The sequence below is a fragment of the Manis pentadactyla genome, chromosome 3 (assembly GCF_030020395.1).
Source record: "Manis pentadactyla isolate mManPen7 chromosome 3, mManPen7.hap1, whole genome shotgun sequence".
NCBI classification, from domain to species: Eukaryota; Metazoa; Chordata; class Mammalia; order Pholidota; family Manidae; genus Manis; species Manis pentadactyla.
This window is the reverse complement of record NC_080021.1, coordinates 158777456-158801295: the sequence shown is the minus strand read 5'-3', so window position 1 is coordinate 158801295 and position 23840 is coordinate 158777456. Positions and strand designations below refer to the sequence as shown.

Sequence of the window (23840 nt, the reverse complement as noted above, 5' to 3'; positions counted from 1 at the left end):
CCTTTGATAACAATGAATCTAAAGCCTGCAATGGCAATAAGTGCATATCTACTGATAATCACCCTAAATGTAAGTGTTCTGAATGCACCAATCAAAAGATATAGTCACTGAATGGATAAAAAAACAGGACCCATCTATATGCTGCCTACAAGAGACTCACTTCAAACCCAAAGATATACACAGACTAAAAGTGAGGGGATGAAAAAAGGTATTTCATGCAACTAACAGTGAGAAAAAAGCAGGAGTTTCAGCACTTGTATCAGACAAAGTAGACTTCAAAACAATGAAAGTAACAAGAGACAAAGAAGGACATTACATAATGATAAAGGGCTCAATCCAACAAGAAGATATAACCATTATAAATATCTATGCTCCCAACATAGGAGCACCTACATATGTGAAACAAATACTAAGAGAATTAAAAGGGGAAATATAATGTAATGCATTCATTCTAGGAGACTTCAACACTCCACTCACTCCAAAGGACAGATCAACCAGAGAGAAAATAAGTAAGGAGACAGAGACACTGAACAACACATTAGAACAGATGGACCTAACAGACATTTATAGAACACTACCCAAAAGCAGCAGGATGTACATTCTTCTCAAGTGCACATGGAATATTTTCAAGAATAGATCATATACTAGGCCACAAAAAGAGACTCAGTAAATTCAAAAAGATTGAAATTGTACCAACCAGCTTCTCAGACCACAAAGGTATGACTCTAGAAATAAATTATGCAAAGAAAATGTAAAAGTCCACAAACACATGGAGGCTTAACAACATGCTCCTAAGTAGTCAATGAGTCAATGACCAAATAAAAACAGATCAAGCAATATATGGAGACAAATGACAACAATAACTCAACACCACAAAATCTGGGATGCAGCAAAGTCCGTGCTAAGAGGAAAGTATATTGCAATACAGGCCTACCTCAGAAAAGGAGAAAAATCCCATATGAATAGTCTGAACTCACAATTAATGAAACTAGGAAAAGAAGAAGAAATGAGGCCAAAAATTAGTAGAAGGAGGGATGTAATAGAGATCAGAGCAGAATTAAATAAAATTAAGAAGAATAAAACAAAGAATCAATGAAAGCAGGAGCTGATTCTTTGAGAAAATTAACAAAATAAATAAAACTCCTAGTCAGACTTATTAAGGAAAAAAAGAGTCTAAACACATAAACAGAATCAGAAATGAGAAAGGAAAAATCACTATGGACACCACAGAAAGAATTATTGAGAATACTATGAAAAATTATAAGCTAACAAACTGGATAACCTAGAAGAAATGGACAACTTTCTAGAAAAATACAACCTTTCAAGACTGACCCAAGAAGAAACAGGGAATCTTAACAGACCAATTACTGGCAAGGAAATTGAGTTGGTAATAAAAAAACTACCTAAGAACAAAACCCCTGGATCAGATGGCTTCATCACTGAATTTTATCAAACACTTAGTGACCTAATTCCCCTCCACCTTAAAGTTTTCCAAAATCTAAAAGACGAGGGAATACTTCCAAACTCATTCTATGAGGCCAGATCACTCTAATACCAAAACCAGGCAAAGACACCACAAAAAAAGAAAATTACAGACCAATATCCCTGATGAACATAGATGCAAAAATACTCAACAAAATATTAGCAAAGCAGATTCAAAAATACATCAAAAAGATAATCCATCATGATCAAGTGGGATTTATTCCAGGGATGCAAGGATGGTACAATATTAGAAAATCCATCAACATCATCCACCACATCAACAAAAAGAAGAACAAAAACCACATGATCATATCCATAGATGCTGAAAAAGCCTTTGACAAAATTCAACGTCCATTCATGATAAAACCTCTCTTAACAAAATGGGTATAGAGGACAAGTACCTCAACATAATAAAGGCCATATATGAAAATTCCACAGCCAACGTCATACTTAACAGTGAGAAGCTGAAAGCTTTTCCTTTAAGATTGGTAACAAGACAAGGATACCCACTCTCCCAACTTTTATTCAACATAGTTCTGGAGGTCCTAGTCCTGGCAATCAGACAGCACAAGGAAATAAAAGACATCCAGATTGGTAAGGAAGAAGTTAAACTCGATGTTTGCAGATGACATGATACTGTACATTAAAAAAAACCCTAAAAAATCCACCCCAAAACTACTAGAACTAATAGCTGAATTCAGCAAAGTTGCAGGATGCAAAATTAATACACAGAAATCTGTTGCATTCCTATACACTAATGATGAACTAGCAGAAAGAGAAATCATGAAAACAATTCCATTCACAATTGCATCAAAAAGAATAAAATACCTAGGAGTAAACCTAACCAAAGAGGTGAAAGACCTATACCCTGAAAACTAGAAGACACTCATGAGAAAAATTAAAGAAGACACCACTAAATGGAAGTACAACCCATGCTAATGGATAGGAAGAATTAATGCTGTCAAAATGGCCATCCTGGAGGAAGGAAGAGGAAGGGGCCGGGCGGCGGCTGCTGTAGGTCTTCTGGCAGTGGTGGCGGCGGCGTCTCTCTTCCGGGAGGACGATGGACAGCCAGGGCAGGAAGGTGGTGGTGTGCGACAACGGCACCGGGTTTGTGAAGTGTGGATATGCAGGCTCTAATTTTCCAGAACACATCTTCCCAGCTTTGGTTGGAAGACCTATTATCAGATCAACCACCAAAGTGGGAAACATTGAAATCAAGGATCTTATGGTTGGTGATGAAGCAAGTGAACTACGTTCAATGTTAGAAGTGAACTATCCTATGGAAAATGGCATAGTGCGAAATTGGGATGACATGAAACACCTGTGGGACTATACATTTGGACCAGAGAAACTTAACATAGATACCAGAAATTGTAAAATCTTACTCACAGAACCTCCCATGAACCCAACCAAAAACAGAGAGAAAATTGTGGAGGTAATGTTTGAAACTTACCAATTTTCTGGTGTTTATGTAGCGATCCAGGCAGTTCTGACTTTGTATGCTCAAGGTTTATTGACTGGAGTAGTGGTGGACTCTGGAGATGGTGTAACCCATATTTGCCCGGTATATGAAGGCTTTTCTCTCCCTCATCTTACCAGGAGACTGGATATTGCTGGGAGGGATATTACCAGGTACCTTATCAAGCTGCTTCTGTTGCGAGGATACGCCTTCAACCACTCTGCTGATTTTGAAACTGTTCGCATGATTAAAGAAAAACTGTGTTATGTGGGGTATAATATTGAGCAAGAGCAGAAACTGGCCTTAGAAACCACAGTATTAGTTGAGTCTTACACGCTCCCAGATGGCCGCATTATCAAAGTTGGGGGAGAAAGATTTGAAGCACCAGAAGCTTTATTTCAGCCTCACTTGATCAATGTTGAGGGAGTGGGTGTTGCTGAATTGCTTTTTAATACAATCCAGGCAGCTGACATTGACACCAGATCTGAATTCTATAAACACATTGTGCTTTCTGGAGGGTCTACTATGTACCCTGGGTTGCCATCACGGTTGGAACGAGAACTTAAACAGCTTTACTTAGAACGAGTTTTAAAGGGAGATGTGGAAAAACTTTCTAAATTTAAGATCCGCATTGAAGATCCACCGCGCAGAAAGCACATGGTGTTCCTGGGAGGTGCAGTTCTAGCAGATATCATGAAAGACAAAGACAACTTCTGGATGACCCGACAGGAATACCAAGAAAAGGGTGTTCGTGTGCTGGAGAAACTTGGTGTGACTGTTCGATAAACTCCAAAGCTTGTTCCCATTCCACCCCTAATGCTTTCTTTTTTTCCTTTATTGCCCATCTTTGAACTCATTCAACTCCCTAACATGGAAAAGGCCTCTCTGTGCTCTTTGACTGGAAAGGTCAGGTTTTATTCTGGTGTCTTGGGGAAGCTTTGTTAAATTTTTGTTAATGTGGGTAAATCTGACCGTTTAATTCAGCACTTCCCTACAAACACAATGAGAGGGCGAAGGGTCACGTCTGCTGCTTTGTTTCTTCTAAGTAGGTGTTCAGCTCGTTCCTGTAGGCTTCCTATTTTCACTTTACTGCTCTAATGCTGCTTGTTTTAGTTTTTAGCACCCTAGGTGGTATGCCTCTATTAGCATAAGAAAAACTTTAATAGGAGCTTTTACATATTACTAGAGTTGGGGGTGGTAAGGGGTGGGTGGGCAGCGGCTAAACCCTACATGACATTTCCTCTGTAGCGTGGTGCTTTCTACAGTTACTGCACAGCTTTAAGTACCTTAAAGCTTCTGGGATTAACGTTTTAGGAAAAGGTTAGGCTCAGAACTAAGTGTTTTAGGTGGAGTTTTGTGTCGGGAGGAGGGGTGGTCTTTTGATTTTTTTTATTTTTGAGCTTTTCTGCTCTGGGGTACGTAAGATGAACTTTATTTACAGTACTTTGATTTGGCAAGTTTTCTTCTACTTTTTGTCTGTCTGAAACTGTTCCCATATGATATGAAAGCAAGTATAGTACCCATTACCATGTGTCTTAGGGATTCATTTATTCTTAAAAATCAACCATGTTAGCTGGGATTAGACTCCCTAGAATCTGTCAGCTGAAAAGTTAACATTTAAAAAATGCTTTTGGAAATGCAAATTACAGATAAAAAAGTGCTTAGGAGCTGGTGTTTTCTAAGTGCTTTTGTTTATACCAGAAACATTAAGGTAACCCAGTGCCAAGTACCATTCTTGCAAATTATTATTTTATATAACTGACCAGTGCTTATTTAATATAAACAAGTAGATAAAAATAAATAATTACTGGCAGTGGGTTATAATTGTTGGGCTAAAAATAACATTGGACTATGGGACTTGTTGCCAGTTGGGTAATTTTCATTAGTATTTTTGTTTGTTTTGATTTGAAGCCTGGAAGTGGAGTAAAATTTGACTATTTAAAATGTTGGCAGAAAAACAGTCAAGATTTAAATTTTATTTGTACTGAAGAACTAACTAATAACTACTAAATCTCAGCCATCTTATTCTTGAGAGAAGTGTTTTTGGTATTTTGTAAATGTTAGCAGACTTGCCTGTGTCCAAAAATCATATTTATGAATCCTCTTGTTATTTTTTGGTATCTGAAAAATACCGAATAGCACTCAGGCTTGAATTCTTTCTCAATTTGAAAAGTAAAGTAATAAGTAATTATGACATGCTAATAACAAATGTAGATTCTGGGGGGAAAAGTTTTCCTTCATTTTGAAACATTCTTTACTAATAATGGCTTTGAAAGAAGATTGTGGGGTGACTGAAATTGGAGAGATGGTTGGCTTTAGAGTCTCCATTTTGTGAGAAAATTTGAAAGTCAGTTTATATGAAATAAGGAGCAAAAGTTTAGTTTCAACTGTGCAGCTTCTGTTAATATTAAGTATTTTTTGTCTGTTTTACCTCAATTTGAACAAATGAAAGAAGTTTGCCTGCATGCTGGACATGCTTCAGTGCACATGAATAGCCTCTGAATAACGTCTACGGACATGGATGTCAGAGTCACTTTGAAAATCTAAAGTGTTCCTAACTCATGTTCTTGTAAATTCCCCCAGCCTCCTGAGTATGGGACTTGTTAAAGGACACAAAGGTAGGACCAGTACCTACTAGCTATTTATTTCAGGTAAATGGATTGACTCTTGGCCTTTGGTCATGATTTTAAAATACGGGATAGAAAGCAACAAAGTATGGATGGTTTCTTAAATAAAACAACGAAAGAGCATTTATGATTGTCCCTTGGAAGAGGTAGAATTTGATTTTAATTTCATAATTCTGCTAGCAAACAACAGTTAAAATGGTGTGTTTATATATAGAGAGAGTATAATTTTAAAAGTCCATTTTATAATTTCCTTTTTCCAATTTGAAATACTGTATTTAATTTTAGGGGCATGGGAATATTATGTCTAATTGGAGTTGTCAGGTATGAGTCTGTCAGAAATGAAAATTTGCTCTGTCTTAAAATTGAGATTTGATTTATAGCTCCTGAAAACCATTGTCATTTAAATTTCCAATAATGATTAAAGTCCTTTTCTTTTTAAATTAAAATTACCAATGCCTTGACCTTTGAGAAGGGCCTTTTAGATCTAGGTCCTACATTAAACTTCTTTCTTTAAAATATGGTATTGGATGTTAACTTTAACACAGTTCTGAGCACTGGTAACACTATTGGGAAAATATTTTGAGAGATCAATGGAAAGTCAAAACTTCTAAATTTAACATGAATACACTTTTTGATTCAGAAAATAAAATCAGATTTTTCAAAGTAAAAAAAAAAAAAAATGGCCATCCTGCCTAAAGCAATCTACAGATTCAATGCAATCCCTATCAAAATACCAATGACATTCTTCAGTGAACTAGAGCAAATAGTTCTAAAATTCATATATAACCACATAAGACCCTGAATAGCCAAAGCAATCCTGAGAAGGAAGAATAAAGCTGGGGGGATTACACTCCCTGACTTCAAGCTGTACTACAAAGCCACAGTAATCAAGACAATTTGGTATTGGCACAAGAACAGACCCATAAATCAATGGAAAATAATATCCGAGTGCCCAAATATAAACCCAAGCATATATGGTCAGTTAATATATGATAAAGGAGCCATGGATATAGAATGGGGAAATGACAGCCTCTTCAACAACTGGTGTTGACAAAACTGGACAGCTACACATAAGAGAATGAAACTGGATTATTGTCTAACTCCATACAGAAAAGTAAACTAAAAATGGATCAAAGACCTGAATGTAAGTCATGAAACCATAGAACTCTTAGAAGAAAACATAGGCAAAAATCTCTTGAGTATAAACATGAGCAACTTTTTTCTGAACACATCTGCTCAGGCAAGGGAAACAAAAGCAAAAATGAACAAATGAGAGTATACCAAACTAAAAAGCTTCTGTACAGCAAAGGACACCATCAGTAGAACAAAAAGGCATCCTGCAGTATGGGAGAATATATTTTAAATGACATACCCAACAAGGGGCTAACATCCAAAATTATAAAGAATTCACATGCCTCAACACCCAAAAAGTAAATAACCCTATTAAAAAATGGACAGAGGATCTGAACTTGTCCCAAGAAGAAATTCAGATGACCAACAGGCATGTGAAAACATGCTCCTCATCACTAGTTATCAGGGAAATGCAAATGAAAACCACAATGAGATATCACTTCACACCAGTAAGGATGGCCAACATCCAAAAGACAAGGTACAACAAATGCTGGCGAGGATGCAGAGAAAGGGGAACTGTCCTACACTGCTAGTGGGAATGTAAATTAGTTCATTGTGTAAAGCAATATGGACATTCCTCAAAACACTAAAAATAGAAATACCATTTGACCCAGGAATTCTTCTCCTAGAAAGTTACCCAGTGGAAACAGATCTCATATTCAAAAAGACACATGCACCCCTATGTTTATTGCAGCAGTATTTACAATAGCCAAGATATGGAAGCAACCTAAATGTCCATCAATAGATGAATGGATAAAGAAGATGTGGTACATATACACAATGGAGTATTATTCAGTCATAAGAAGAAAACAAATCTGACTATTTGCAAGAACATAGATGGATCTAGAGGGTATTATGCTCAGTGAAATAAGCTAGGTGGAGAAAGACAAATACCAAATGATTTCCCTCATTTGTGGAGCATAACAGCAAAGGAAAACTGAAGGAACAAAACAGCAGCAGACTCACAGACTCCAAGAAGGGACTAGCGGTTACCAAAGGGGAGGGGTGGGGGAGGGTGGGTGGGGAGGGAGGGAGAAGGGGATTGAGGAGCATTATGAATGGTACACATGATGTGGGGGGTGGGTCTCAGGGAAGACAGTGTAGCACAGAGAAGATAAGTAGTGACTCTTCGGCATCTTACTATGCTGATCAACAGTGACTTCAGCGGGGTATGGGGGGAATTGATAATATGGGTGAATGTAGGAACCACAATGTTTTTCATGTGAAACCTTCATAAGAGTGTCTATCATTGATACCTTAATAAAAAAGTTTTTGGAGGGAGAATCAGTCCAAAACACTTTTCAACTAGTAGTATGGAGAAGGATAATCCCAAAGGTGATGTGGAAAACCCTTCTAACTAGTATGGTGAAAGGGTAGTCCCAAAGGAGGGGGGAACACTCTTGAGGCTGTTCCCTGTCTGCCATTTAGATAGCATCCCTGCCCTTCAGCACGCATCTTCACTCTCCCTCTGCACGAGAAGGTGATAATAATGGCGCATGATGCGCCTGCCTGCTGACTCAGCAGTCTCACAGAGCTTCAAATGAAGTTATTGTGTATAATAATAATGGTAACAAATGTAGTAATTGTGTGGCACTGGTTCCTCAAGATCTATGAAAAAGCATTTACAGTGTTCAGCTGATTGCTATTTTTAAAAGCTTTATTTATGGTTTCAAAATATTTCCATTCCTTCTCTTAAAAATTCTTGGAGGTGTACAGAAGTGATGTGCCTGGTGTATTCTTACACACGGACAGTGTTTTAGGTGGTGCTCTCGTTGGCTGAGGTGGTAGTGGATTGGATAAACCCAGTCATGGTCTTGGCCTTGTCTCCCTGGAAACCAGTGGTACATGCCTGTTACAGGGAGAGCTGTAACCACACAGGGGATAATTAGTGTTCGGGCCATAATAACAACTGGGTTGATTCCCAAATGTTCCTGTCATTTCCAATGTTTATTGTACATTAATTAAGGAGAGTAATTTTATCCAAATTGCTAAAATTCTTTAGGCATTTTAGAAAACAGTATCTGTGCTTTTCATAATCAAATTGCTAATTCTGCCTTAGAGTTTAGGAACTGGTACCCATTCCCCTCCTGAAAATAAATGAATGGATGGATGAATTCAGTCACTGAAGAAATAGTTGTTAAATACCTATGAGAACCTGGGATGAACTATTAACCTCAGAGTCTAAGTCCCAATTTCAGTGTAGGGATAGACAAAAATATTAACCAAATAATGACAAAATGTCCATCAGGGGAAGTGGCTATGAATGAGGGGTAAATGGACTCCAAGCGCCTAAATAGGGATGCTGACTTTCTCTCTAAGTGGGGACTTAGGAAGGATCTTCCTGAAAAGTCAATCACTGACCTGAGCTCTGTAGGGTAGGTGGGAGTTGGGTGCTTGGGTGGCAGTGGGAGCAGCATCAACAAATGGCTGTGGAAGAGAGAAAATGCTTCATGTGTGAGGAACTGTTGACACTGTAAGACCTGTGGTTAAGTTTGGGTCTGGGTGGCCTAAGTGAATGAAATAAAAAATAAAATCCTCATGGTGGAAAATAATTGGGATTAAATTTTGTATCAAACGTTTTTGGGTTGTTTTTAAATATAAAAACAGGATTGGTTCTTTAGAGAAACATCCGAAATATGCACTAAAGTACAAAGAAGGAAAGAATCAATCATAGCCACACATCAAAATGCAAAGCATTCTCAACATCTCGGTTGTTTTTATTCCCCAATGTGTTTCTTATGCATAGGTTTACTAAAGACATTGAAACCACACTATGTATGCTATTTTGCATGTTGCTGCTTTTTTCTTACTATTAACTTGTAACTATCAACCCACACTGTACTGTACTTTCACTATCCTTTTTAGTAGTTCATAATACTACACCCTGTTTCATGTGTTGAACAGCTTCTATCGTAGTTCCCAGTCCACATGGAAGAAGATCCACGAAAGGGTATGCAGACTTCTGACATCCTACAGAGCCCAGCAACACTTAAACAAGGTTAGACCTTCTGATAAAACTAAATCTTTGCTGACCAAATAATATGGTACCTGGGACTTACAGTCTATCGTGGTGAGACAGACATTAATCTAGTAACCACAGAAATACATTTGTGATGCTTATCAAGGAGGGTACATGGTGTCCTGAGAGTGTATGAAAGGGGGTATTTGACTTGGTTGGGAGTTAGCCAGGCTTCCCTGAGCAAGAGACAGTGGAACTTTGATTTGAGCAATGAGTGGTAGCTAATTTGGAGCACGGCATGCATCAAGCAGAGGGCCTGCAGTGAGAGCAAACATGGTCCTTTCAAAGGATGAGAGAAGAGAGCCTAACTGGCCTGAAGCACAGTCCCTTCCACAGTGCTCAGGCATCCCAGTCCAGGGAAGAATTCACGGCAGTGCGTGTAGTCTGCGTAAGGCCACAGGAATAAAGGAAGTTTCCTACAAGTTAATAAGATGTTTAGGCTGTTTGACTTTTATGGGTGTGGGGAGTGTTTCTGATCTTTAGATAGCTACCCCAGTACTTTGTCTACTGCTGATATACAGCCATTAGCTAAGGGACCTGTCACCATTTTGCAAGAATTCAAACAACAGATTTGAACAGAGCTGTTCCCACTGGTTTGATTCAATCATTACCATGTTGTAGTTGAATTGATCATCTTATGTAAATACTGGCATATCCTAAATTTATAGGATGACATGTATGAATTCATTACTCTAACTGTAGGGGGTAGTGAATTACTTACTTCCTCTTGACAAAGTCATTGGCTTTGCTTTGTTAATTCCCAATCTTTTCAAGTAAGAGAATCTCTTTAAAGTATGAAAAGAAAAGAAGGAAGAGAGAAAGAGACATAGTGGGAGGGAGAGGGAGGAAGGAGGGAAAAAGAGAGAAGAAAGGAAGGGTATCTATGCACACACATATAGTGAACACCACATATGTGGCATACGTGGGATGCATAGACTTCATAAATGCAAACTTATATCCAGTTATCATTGAGCTGAATTACATTATGAGTAATGTAATGGCTGGATTTGTTTTTGTTAAAGGAAGATTCTGTCTCTGAAGTAAATTATATCCTTTATAGTCCAAGCTACCCTTTGAAGAAATACCCAGTGCCTGAACAGAGATATTTTTAAGCTGCTCTCTTATCTAAGTAAGCAGCTTATGCTTCTTATCTTGTTTGCTAACATAATTTCAGTTTCCTGCTGTCAATATGAGGTAACTAGGAAATGTCATGGACAGGGGACATGGAGATCTAAGAACCACATTCTTCCTTCACATAGTATAATAATGTCAGCACATGTGTGGGTCCCCCATCTCTCATTATCTTGTGGGCCCTCTTTCAGCTTCTTGAACACAAGCTCTTTCCTTATGTGGGGCCTTTGCACGTCTTGGCTCTGTCTTTCCTTCCTGACCATGCTTGGGTCACTTCCATTTATCCTCAGGTTTCATGACACTCCCTTCCCCCTAAGGTATACCCTTTTAACACCCTACACTTTTCTTTCATTAAGTATGACACAGTTTGTTATATTTTTATATGGGTTGATTGTTTAAAGTCTGTCCCTTCTTCTTGAATGAAAAACTTTCCTGAGGTCAGGGACTCTGTCTCCCTTGCTCACTGTTTTATAGCCAGCACTTGGCCTACTACCGTGGAATCCCATTTAACTCAAGTGCTAAGTCAACTGCATATGCAAGGCATGTGCCCTGAACAAGACCTAACTCCCGTACCACCCTGCAACCATCCTTGCATCAGATAATCTTCCACTGTGGTTGGTGCTCAGTAAATATTTTTAATGAGTGAATGTTTAATGAAGTGACTAGGCAACTCTAGAATTCAGACATGTGGTAAGTGGTTGGCCACATTGTGGGAATGTCATCATTTCTCAGGTATTTTCTTCTTTTCCCTTCCTACCCAGCTCAGAATAATAATAGTTATTTCTTATTAAGTACTGCTGAGTATCAGAAACTGGCCCAGATACTTCATGTGTATTAAATAAGTTAATACTTAATTCTCACAACAACCCTATGAAGGAGGTATTATCATCAGTTCCATTTTACAGATAGGAAAACTGAGGCATGGGGCAGTTAGGTGCCTTGCTCACATGGCCAGAGAAGGGAAAGCTAGGAATGTACACCTGGGTAGCCTGAGTCCAGAAACCATGCTTTTAACATTCTGTTCCTTCTCCAAACCTAGAATGCGTGACAGGAGAACTCTGGGGAGAAAGAGCAGAGCCCTTTGGAACTCAAGCAGGGTTTGTGGACATTGTCCTTGAATGCCACCTGTGAGGATCCTATGGTATATTATGTAGTCTCTCAGTCTAGCAACATTAAAATAATTGTGAATATTTTTAAACAGTAAAGAAGTGTGGGATGACATGTCAGCTCTTTGCTGCAGTCGGGTTCCTGAAAGTCTAGTGTGAGGGTTATTTATGCTCTCGGGCGCAGGTTGCCTTGCCCTTGGGCTGGCCAGGACTCCCCGCCTTCAGCACTGAGGAATGTGGAGAACAGCTCAGTAATTGCCCATTTTGCAGGCTTCTACCTTAGGACGTTCTGCTTGGTAGATTAAAGGATGAATTCTGGGCCACTTCATCTCTGGTTGCCAAAATAGTCATCTGGGCATTTATTAGGTGGTTATTTGGAACATGGCTCACATAATTACCACTTAAGGAACATGGCACACATAATTACCAAATGCCAAATTGTACTGAATTTCAACATGGGTAGCATCGAGTTACATAAAGCCCTGAACCAGGTGATGTGTGACATTGGCATGAGGGGCTAGAGAGAAGGTAAGTAAAAAGAAAAAGAAGAAAAGTAGATAATCTTAGAAAATGGGTTTCCTTCATAACACAAGTCCATCCAGTGGTTTAGAATATGCTTCTCTGGAAGTTCTTCATACCATCCACTCCCCAATTCTACTCCTTGGGCCATGGATTCCTGGTGAGGTGGGGGTCTTGGAGGGCTGTGTTAGTGAAAATTTTCATGGTTGTAAAAAAAAGAAACAACACAGGTGACCTTGACTCATCTTAAAACAGAGCATTTATTAGGCTTAATATCTCAGTGAATCCAGGGAAGATCCAAACAAGCAAGATGTAAAATGGGACACAGAGTCACCCTGATGGGTCGGGAAGACAGTCCCCAGGAGGAGCAGTGGGTTTCCAGTTCGTGTCCCTGCCCTGCCTTTTGCAAGGACTCTCCTGCCCATCGCACCAGTTTTGGCCCTTTCCCTCCTCCGTTTTGGCTCTGTCACTGTTGGTCAGCTTTCCCTCCTGGTTTCCTATTGCTCTCAAGATACAGGGAAATGAAAAGTATATTTTTACCAGATAAAGGTCAGGGATTCTTGGACCAAAAACAATGAGTCCAGCTATCTGAAAACAGAATGGGTGGAAGAAATGGGTAGAAGGGGTTAGAGTCATCTATTTCTCTGTATTCTGGACTTGGCACTTTTGGTACAAAACAGATTACACCGTATACACTTTAAAATGGTGAATTTTATGTTGTGTGGATTTTGCCACAAAAGAACTCCCATAAAAACAAACACACACACACCATAAATCCCGAAACAGATGATCCCTAGTTCTCTTGGAAGGCGTGACTGCTTCTGTGTCACGTTCTTGGCAAGTGTGTGAGCCAGTCACCCCTGCTAGTGCGCGCTCACTGAGATCCCACCTCCAACACCCTCTTCCATGAGACTGCTGGTCCCTCAGCAGCCTCAGGCCCTCTGCCTTCTGCTTCTCCACATAGTGCTTCATTCCTTCAGCCTTGTATTATAGTTGGTTTTCCTTAGGAAAACCCTCCTGAGAAGGGGGCAGAGGACTGGAAGGGAGGTCTCTGTGAACAGAAGGGAGACTGACCAGTGGCACTAACCCTTGCCCACTGAGTGTTCCATTTCTGGAGCAGCTCCCTGGGACCCCAGCTTCTGCCACCGTGGCTGGCCTGCAGCAGCAGCTCGTCCATTTGCTGTGCTCCCAACCAGAGGGTGAGCAAGGAGTTGAGACACAGGTAGGAATTGTAGCACAAAACTTTTCTAAAATTAAAGAATAATGAAAAGGAGATAAGCCACGAAAAGGAAAAAAGGATAAAAATTAATTAAAATGCTAGTCTTTGATTCTGTCATAGCTTATTAGGCCTCCAGCTTCTGAGATAGTGGCTGGCATGGCTTCCAACCTCACCTATCTCCACTGGGCAAGCAGGAACAATTTTACTTTTCATAGGGGCCCTTTCAGCTCTGTTACAACCAAAGCAAAAAGCAAACCAGCCTCCAGTTGCCCAGCTCTGACCTTGGGGGTCCTCCCTGTCTGATTTGGTCACTAGCTTCTGAAGGATTTGTCATTTGGTAGCTTGTAGGGATTGACTCAATGGATAACAATGCACCTCCCTCCATCCTAAGAGCTCCTGGTCCTGTCAGAGTCCAGTAGACCGCACAGGCAGTGACTGTGTACCCGAATCACAGGACAAATTCTCTCACTGAGCGTTGGAATCACCTGAGGGCCTGTGGATAATACTGATGTTTGGGTCGCGCTCCAGAACAGTTTACCTGGAATCTCTGAGGGCAGTATCTGGTATCAATGTTTATATGAAGGTTCTTCAGAATATTCTGATGCACTTTTAGACTTGAGAATCTCTGAGGTAGGCTGTGAGTGCCTTGAAGATGGGAGACTTGAAATACCCCCTGATCATATACTGACCCTCCCCACCATGCTCAAATACAATTGCTCCATAGAATAGAATTGATTGGAACATGTTTAACAGTTCAGCTCAATAATGCATAGCAGTTACTGCACATTTTCTGTGTGCCAAGGACTGTACTACTCAAAATAACATGAATGAGTAGATACTCGGCTTATCATCATCCTGAATTTATATAAGAGGTCAGGTAATCTGCCTGCCACATAGCTGCTTTGCCATGCTAATCTCATAATGCCTTCCTCTGCCCTGGCATAGTAGGAGAAGGGGCTGGAGGCCAAGTGATGTCAAGGTAGAGCTTCATGCCAAGGTCAGTTCGGAGTGAAGCCGTCGTCCTCTCCATGGGAGTATTGGTTGTTTGCCTCTCTCTCAGTGCCGCATTTGTACGTGAAGTTTCAATTTCACAGGGGAAACTGAATGGAAGCTGGAGGAACATCGTGAAGAACTCACTCATCAGGTCGCCGGCACACCCTAAGAGGAGTCAGCAGACGTATCCTAAAAAGCAATTTTTATTTCGTGTATCTAATCACCAGTGTCTAGCCCCCCTTTAAACAAAAGCCTGCATTAGTCCTTTGTACCCAGGTAAGAGTCGTTGATTAAAGTGTTTGCTGTTTGGGGCTCATATTTTCTTGTCAAGGTGGAAAATTTGTGTTTTAATATGTTTGTGTGTTTGTTTTGAGTTTGAAATAGAAAATACCAATAGTTGGGTGGCAGGTGCTTTTTCATTAGGAAAGCACTTCTTAGAATTCTACTGAAAATGTCAAGATACCTTTTAGGTGTTCCTCTTTTTTAGCAGTGGATGAGTTCTTGAAAAGTTCTGTTTTTATTTTCTTCCTTCCTCATCATTCCTCATCCTGTCACCTCTGCTTCTTTCTTTCTTTTTTTCATTCTAAATCAACTTAAATTTTATGTGAGCCAGAGAAAGCTGTTATTTAGAGGAATAACTCATAAATCTCTCAGGAAAAACTGTCAACCTGATTTTCTCTCTTTGGTAAACCTGTTTTTTATTATTAAGCTTGGTTTACATGAAGTTCACTGAAAATCTAGGAAGAGGGGGCATCAGATCTGAGAACTCAGATCTCGCTTCAAAGTTCAATTTTTATGATCCGTTTGTAAGAGGAGGCTAATTTATTTGAACTGCAGTTCAAACTACTCCTTCTGTCACCTACCCCTTCTTTCTTTTCCAGCAATTCTTAATAAATTTATATGAGCAAAACCTTCCTCAAATATATCTCTGAAACAAAGACTTTAAGTAAATAGGCTTTGCAAATATGACTGCCAAAACTGGACTTAAAATTAGGTAGAAGGGTGCCTTTATGTAATGCTTACACTGTTAGTGGGAGTATAAAGAGGTTGGGGATGGGATGAAGTGGGACTAGGGGAGCATTTATCTTTCTGGGTACAGACCCAGAGAAGAGGGGGCCTGAGACCGGAAACCACTGTCTTCTATAACCTGCGCATTTTCTTCTACTTTACCCTAAAACTCTTTTAGTTTGTACAAGATTCAGTGAGAATCTTTTCCTTTCTCATTATGACCACAAGAATTGGTTCGTTAGGTAAATTAGGAGAGCCTCCAAAAACAAAAACAGTGAAATAAAACTAATTTATCCTTTCCTCAGAATTTCAGCCAAATAAAGGGATATATTACAACAAGCACTCCACATTTGGAAAATCAACAACATGCTTAAATTATACCTGCTTATATGTTCTTGGTGTGTCTGAAACTATAGTCATCAATTTGTTATTTTTGACATCTAAGTAGTTAACCAAAAAAAACCTGTATTACATGAAGACTATGGTTTAATTTTCAGAAAAGGGCCACTTATAAAGAAGGATATAAGCAGCTGAAGGAAATAAGTTCTATTGAATTAGCATCCTATGTCATTTATTCTCAGATATACACTGTGGCATTCACTGTACAGTTTTTTTTAAACGGTGTGAGCATAACTCAATTCAATTTAGGGTTAAGATCTGAAATTCCCATTCTTAAAGTTTTTTTTTTCTTTCACAAATCAATCTGCCTTTTTGTTACTTTCTGATCTGCTTATTCTATTGTTTAAATTCTTCCTATTTTACCTTTTTATTTCTCAAGGAACGATTTCACTTTTGAGGAATCATTGGGGCTAGGATTGCAGTTGAGGTATTTTGCTTTTGGAGTATACAATAATGTGAATGATTTTGTGACCTCTTGGGGTTCAGATTACTTCAGGAAGATCTGTGTCATTACACATAATACAAATTCCCACTTGTCTTGCTTCAGGTGCAAGTGCTTCAGTGGACTTCCTTAGTTGCAGAGCCATCAAAACCTGGACCTTGCTTTAATGAGCATGTCTTGAGTTTTGGGTCTGCAGAGGCTCCTGGGAGTTTGTTGAAGCCTGAGTTATAAAAACGATGTAAAAACTGAGGGTGTACATGTTATGTTTATAGCATTAAAAAAGATGCTTGATTTTAAGTGTATAATTGGAGGGGATTGATGGGTTATATGTGTAAGTACAGTGTAGCGCCTGAATGCCTGGCCACTCCTAATAATAGCCATGACTCTCCTCAACTCCATTAAAGGAGCCCTCGGGCCTCTTTGAGGGCAGCCCAAGGAAAGGCCATGCCCTCTAGTCCATGTGGGACCAGTGAATTTACTGGCGCCACTTGATGGGACTGCTATCCTTTCCTGAATAGCTGACCCACCCCAGCAATCCTTGGGGACGTGCAGGTCTTGGAGAGGGCCCCTTCCCCTCCTCCCCTGTGCCGGGAACCCTGCTCTCAGTGAGAAGAGCTGCAGCCCTCTGGCCCCTCCAGTCTGCTCCCACTGGCTGCTCCACCCAGGGTCTAGGGGCAGCAACAGTTACTTTGCTTGTCAGAGGAAAGAGCCCATGCTTAGTTTTCCCTTCAGAACTAGGCAATTTGGCAAATACAGGGTCATGCCTAGGACAGGAACTTTTCTGTGGTGCAGATGGCTGGGTTGGTGGAATCTCTTCAACAGAGTGAGGAGCTCCCAGTCTGAAAATTTCCCCTTGGGATGCTGTATCTTGTAGAGTGGTCCTCCCACACTCCTATATGTTTTTCTTATCTGTAAACTATCCCACGGCCCCCAAGGGAATAATGTCAACCCTCCTCACCTACCCAGAATAATCACCTTCTGGGCTCATTTGCTCTTTGTGGCTCTGTGGTGACCACAGCTTTGCTTCTTTTTCAAGGTCGTGCAGGCCAATAGGACAGACAGAATACTGCACGGTGCATGGCTGGCTTTGTAGGTGGGAGGGTTGTACGGGGTGGGGAGCTAATCTTCATCTTGACACCAGGAGCTCAGACAGCAGCCCTGAGGGCCACCGTGGCCTGCCTCGGGAATGGTGAAGGAGCTTTGGGGACTTCTAGGCTGCTGAGTCACCAGGATCAGGACCTGATAATGAGGAGGGACAAGAAGACTTCTGGCAAGGCAGAGAGTCTGCTCTAAGGTAAGAGGGTCAAAATACATGTGGGGGTCTCAGGCCTTTGCTTTGTGATTGGTTGGAGCTACTTTTCAACCAGCCGAGGTATGTTACTGCACGTTCTGCTTGGCCTGAATGGGTGCAGGGTGATTTATCCTAGGCTCTTCCACAGGGGAGGCCAGGACAAGGGTAACGTGGGGCTTAGGAGAGCCACAGCTTTTAAAGATCTTGCCATTCTAACTTTGGGAGACCATGAACCCCAGTATAGAAATGGAGTAAAGTGTTTTTCATTTTTCCTGTCTCATCTTTTTCTCTTGGTTTTTTATTCCTTTGTTTAGCACCCCAGTTTGCCCGGTGCTGGATGAAGTGCTTGCCAAGGGAAGAATAGTGTAGGTATTAAGACTGAGGGCTGGGGAGTGAGAGCACATAGATTTGAATCCTGATTTTGCCACTTCCTGGCTGAGTGACCTTGCAGATAAGAACCTCTTTGTGCCTCAGTGTCCTTCTGTGTGAAATGGAGGCAATAATAGTTTCTACTTAATAATGTCATAAGTAAATGAGCTAACACATTTAAAGCACTTTAAATCAGTGCCTGGCACAAAATAAGCACTCAGTCAGCATCAGCTGTTATTATTCTCATCCCATTTAATTATTTGAGCAAAGCATTCCCCCCACCCCCCTTTTTGTTTTTGCTAAGGACACTGAAGCTCAGAAAAGCTGGTGAGTATCAAAGTCAATTTCCACACATTGGTCTATCTTGTCTGCAAATTTCATGTTCTTTCTACTACTTTCTGCCACCCCTTAGTTGTCTCCTGATTGTCCCTGAGGCTGATGCATGCTGGATAATGCAACCTAAGGGGTTTGAAAAAAAATAAACTCAGAGCATTTCAGTAGAAAGACAGGGCAACTAAGGTCTCTTGACAAAAGTTGGAATGAGGTTAACCACTTCTTGTTTAGGCCAACAAGAGATGCTTTCTGCTCTAAGGTCCTTTCATTGGAATATTATGTTTGTAATAGTATTTTTAGGAAACCAACCCCTCCAGCCCCAAAATAAATATCCCTGTTCCTTTTCCTCCAGGAACTGACACTGAAATTGTTATCTTGAACTGAGATAATTATCACACCTACCTAGTGGGGTGACTTCCAGGAACAGACTGTGTGTAATAGATGTCATTGCTGGATTCCTGGTGAGAGCTCCTCATCATGAAAGCTCATTTGTCAGTGCATAGGGAAGTTCAACACAGGCGAACGATGGCATCCTTTGTTCACTGAGTCATGCAGTCTCCCAGCCCTGACAGTTAACTGAATTGATTCCATAGCCTTGCATAGAATCATTCAATTTGTATTTATTAAGCTCCTACTATGTGTTCAGTGTTGTACCGTGCCCTGTGGCATGTGTATGTTACAACCTATGCCCTCCTGGAGTCTCTGGACTTACTAAGGCAGTGAGATATTTCAAGTGTGACTTTCAAAAGATGACACAAACCCCAATGCTTTCAGGACCAGGCAGGATTTATGACTATCACAAACAGTGGGGTTTGAAATAATGGTGAGTAACAGAGACTAGGGTGAAATAGACAGTGTAACTTCATCCCCTCTACCTCCTGCAAGGAATTCAAATTCTTCAAATTTGCCTCTATAGTGACAGAAGGCTCTATGGCCACATAACATTGCTCTGAAGTTGAATCTTGCCCACAGTCACCAGTCTGGACTCTTATTTAATAATATGAAATTTGGTATTGACTTAGAGTGAAATATGTGAGACTCGATTTCATTATGTTATAATCAAGTATTATATTGATTTACTTAATAATGTAATGCAGTATTGGATTGTGTACCAAGATATTCTTACTTCTCTAGGTTCCATGAGGTAGGAAACAATGAGGTCTTGGGTTGAGAGCCAAGAATAAGAAATAGGAAGACTAGGTATAGAAGAGGTGTGGGAGAAGTGAGGAAATTGGAACTAAGGAAGGATATGTGTATGGCAAAGAGGAAATACCCTCCAGGGATATCTTTTGAAGTGTCTTACGTATTAGGCCTGGGATATTTGACTTTGTGTTGTAGACAGGAAGAAGCCATTAGAGTTTGAGGATGGGAAAGCAACTATTAGTATGATGATCTTGTTCAGGGTGGTATGGGGGTGGGTTTGGGAGAGGCTGCAGCAGGGAGACTATGACAAAGCTGTTGAAGTCTGAACATGAGGGTAATAGAGCCTGGACTGGGTACAAGGGTTGTGGAGAAGAAAGGGACTCATTAAACAATGGTGTGGGAGGAAATCACCAGGCTACTTACTTTAATGGTGCTTTAATGGTGTGTAAGGGGAAAGGGAATCTGGCTCCTTTAAGGAAGAAACAGTTAAGTCAGCTGGCCTGCGCTGAGTTGCAAAGTAAAGATGAACTATTTAATCATCGGGAATGAAGTATTGATTGAGAGAATAATTATTTTGCAGATATAAGGGCACAGTGTCCTCATTTTGCAGATTCACATTGTTGATGACATGAGGCGAGATGAACTCAGGACTAAGAGAACAAAATAGAAGGCCAAGTGAATCCTTTTGGGGAAGGAATTTTTTCATGTCTTTTCAGCAGACAGATCAGAATAGGGAACACTCAGAAGTACTTGGGATAGGGTGCTGTGAGGCAGGGGGTCCTCAGAGTCAATGGGGGCCTTCTCTTGGATTTAGTTCGGGTTTTTATTTTTGTAGTTCCCTCTGAATCTTGTCCCTATTATGAAGGTCTCATTGTTGTAAACAGTATTTAGAAGATTATCAAAACACATGTTGTTTATTCAAGAATTACATAGGAAGAGAAAATGCAGGGATGCACAATGTCCAGTTATTCATGTCTATTCAGACATGAATAACTGGGACCACTTGCCACTCCCAAAGTGAAGGGATTTGAATAACAGGGACCACCTGACACTCCCAAAGTGAAGGGATTCGAATAAATGAATGAATTTCTATAGATCTGCCTTGCAACCTCAAACTTCTTGGAGTCAAAGAGGGAAGAAATTGTTATGATCCTAGTTGTAGAGGAAATAATGTGATTTTGCAAGCCGAATACCCAATTTAGGTGAGAGAGACTACAGAAAAAATTTATAAGATTGTTTTTTGGTTAATTTAACAAGATGCTGGAAAGGCCAAATGGAAATGTCTGACAGAAGTTGGAAATATGGATCTGAAGTTTGGCTGGGAGGTCAGGGCAGGAGAAATCCAAGAGCAGCTGTAGCTTTTTGTGGGTACACATTTTTGGTAATCATGTGCATAGTTGTGGTTCTTAAAGGCATAATAATGGGCGAATTTCTGATGGAGAGAGTGGAGAGAGACCAGAAGGAAATGGAGTTTGTTTATTCATTCCACAAATATATGAGAGACCCCTGTGTATTTGACATAGGCTGAGCATCAGGCAGAGATGAAGCCTATGTGAAGGGAGCAGCCAGAAGAGGTTACAGAGGTATTGAAGCATGGTGGAAGAGCATTGGGCAGATGCCAGGAACATCTTAGAAGCCAAGGTGGAGAAGACAAGCTAATTAACAGTGCCAAATAATGCAAAAGACTAAAATTGGACAACTGAGAAAATGCCTGTTGGATTTCACAAGCAGAGCATTGGTTCAGCCTGCAATTCAGGAGAACTGGGTGTTTTGGAGCCAGACTGCAGGGGATTAAGGTGTCAGTGTGGAAGAACAGGAGAGAGAGCATGGAGATCAGTAGTCAGCCCCCCAAATTTAGCAAGAAAGGGAAAGAGAAATAGGGGTCCAGTTTTAATTCTGACACCTTCTCATCCCTGGTTTTAGAATAGAAAAGACTTTTTGGAAAAATTAGGTTTTGAATGGAAGATTTGAAAGTGATATGAAGGGATGATGTTATGATACTGTATCAGCTGTAAAGGAGGTGAAGTTGGGCAAGTTAATGATACAGGAGATGATAGACACACCTTTAACTAATCTTTGCTAGAATGGGAAAATGAGGAGGGGCCATTTGAGAGAGTAAATTTGATTGTAACAAATGAAATGACAGATGACTAGAAAAGATGAATAACTTAAAGATGTGATGATTGGATACGATCATGCATTGCCCTCTACTTTTTAGGCACTTTTTTCCAGCTTTATGGAGGGATACTTGACAAATAAAATGGCAGTATATTTAAGGGGCATGACTGGCTTCCCATTGTGTGGAATTTTAGGCATTTTGAAGCACCCCCACCGTATCTCAGTGGTTAGGAACACAGACTTTGTAACGATGTTTGAATTCCACCTGTGGGAACTTGGGCAATTTAACTTAAGTCACTGTGTCCTTATTTGGACAATAGAGGGTAGTAGAACCTGCCTGATAGGAGTGTTGAAAAGAATAAATGAGATAAAGCATGTACACTGCCAGGCACATAGGTAACACTTGGTACATGTTGATAATGATTATTGTTTGTGTTAATATTTTGGGCCACCCAGTGTTAGAATGAGTATTCTAGCACTCCTGGCTGCCTCTGGCTTTCAAGGCCTGGTAGATGTTGACACTGAAGCCAAATTGCTATACCACCTACATGTTGTGTGATCTTGGGCAAATTAACTTTTCATACCAGTTTCCTCATCTCTAGAAAGGAGATAATAATAGTATCTACTTCATAATGTTGTTGATATTAAATGAATTTTTATATATTAGCTAAGAATAGTGCTTGCCACATGGTTACTGCTATGCAAACAGTTGTCATGTAAATGAAAATGAGTTCCCTCTGTATTATTGTTGCTGTGTTTATTTCTGGAGGCATGGTATCTCATCCTCTCCTGCTGGCAAGGGAAAACTCAGTGCCGGCAGCAGTTGGGTGTTAGGGTCAGCATCTTAAAAGAAACCTTTGAGAGTTCATCTTTCTGAATGGTGATGATGCCCATGAATAGTGTAGGTGGCTGTCTGCCTGGAATGATATAGGAGCAAACCTTTCCTTAGTGTCCACAAAGCAGACACAGTATCGTTCAGCCAGAGTTGGCCTTGTTGTTTGCACTTCTAATTTTTTATCAACTGCAGGTGGCAGGTGTGTTTTTCTACCTTCACTGGTCCCTCCTGACTGAGCAAAGAGCCTTGAGGTTTTGTGTGTTTAATGTGAAGTTGACACATTCTTGTCTGTCTTAACCTTTCTGGCTAAATTAGGAAATGGAGGATTAGTATGTAAACCAAGGGAACTGGCCAATTTGGCATGCTGGGGAGGCCAAAGCAAGTGTTGGGGAAGGGTCAGACTGTCCCTCTGTTGTTAAGCAGTATTGCTTTGATTCTTCACATTAAGTACGAGTTACACAGTAGCATTTCTCTGACATTTGTCAAACCCACCCAGTTTCCTAAATATCTGGACATTTCATTATCCACAGATTGATTTTGGAGAACTTTTCTTTTTTTCCCCCAAAGTCCTCAGCTCAAACAAACCTTTCTGCTGGCCTATTATTTTTGCCAAGCCAAATTGATGACTTTGGAAACATAACACAAGGACTCCTTAAACTACTGTTATATTTGAATGCTTGGAGGAAGATCAAAGTCCTCTTTAATATGTGCATGCCTTCGGCACTTGTGAAGGCGGGTCCATAGGATGAAGTACCTGTGTGCCTATAGAAGGGTCCCATTTCTCCTAGGACTACCATCCAGAGACCCACTCAATTCATTTCAATCCATCTTATCCTCACCGAGGAAAACATACCTTTCTGCAGGGCCCAGACAGGATAAGGCAGACCCTGCCCAATGCCAGATCTCCAAACTCATTTCTTCTGCTGGCAGCCAGAACTCTGACTCTGACATGCCCAGAGATAGCCCCGCTTTGCATTCCCTCAAATGCCCTGAAGTGAGGAAAGAGAATGTGATGTCCTCATAATCTTGCTGGTAGCTTTCCTGAGTCATGGAGGAACAGCAACTGCCAGAGCCTCCAGTCTCTTAGGAAAAGGCAGCTCTCAGAGGGGAAATGGGGGTGGGTGGGGTTTGGGGTCCAAACACTACTGCTCAGGAATTTGGTTGATTTGCACATCAGCCCAAATCAGGAATTTGGTCGTGTCAGGTTTTCTTT

The 23840-nt window shown here is 40.5% G+C and overlaps 2 protein-coding genes across 4 annotated transcripts in view; both read left to right on the top strand.

Moving 5' to 3' along the window:
* SPATA6L (spermatogenesis associated 6 like) overlaps window positions 1-15007 on the top strand; it is a 77366-nt gene extending 62359 nt beyond the window's left edge. For 2 of the 3 annotated variants that reach the window (XM_057498635.1, XM_057498632.1), the window contains 2 exons: window positions 9607-9700; window positions 14791-15007. In XM_057498635.1, the coding sequence (XP_057354618.1) occupies window positions 9607-9668 (62 nt within the window). In that variant the 3' untranslated portion in view covers window positions 9669-9700; window positions 14791-15007. The remainder of the gene's footprint in view (window positions 1-9606; window positions 9701-14790) is intronic. The other variant, XM_057498631.1, reaches the window with a different exon arrangement.
* Window positions 2467-5077, top strand: LOC118933733 (actin-related protein 2). The gene has a single exon (XM_057498638.1). It carries the CDS (start codon window positions 2546-2548, stop codon window positions 3728-3730), a length of 1185 nt encoding a protein of 394 aa, XP_057354621.1. The 5' UTR covers window positions 2467-2545; the 3' UTR covers window positions 3731-5077.
* Window positions 15008-23840: the final 8833 nt, after the last annotated feature.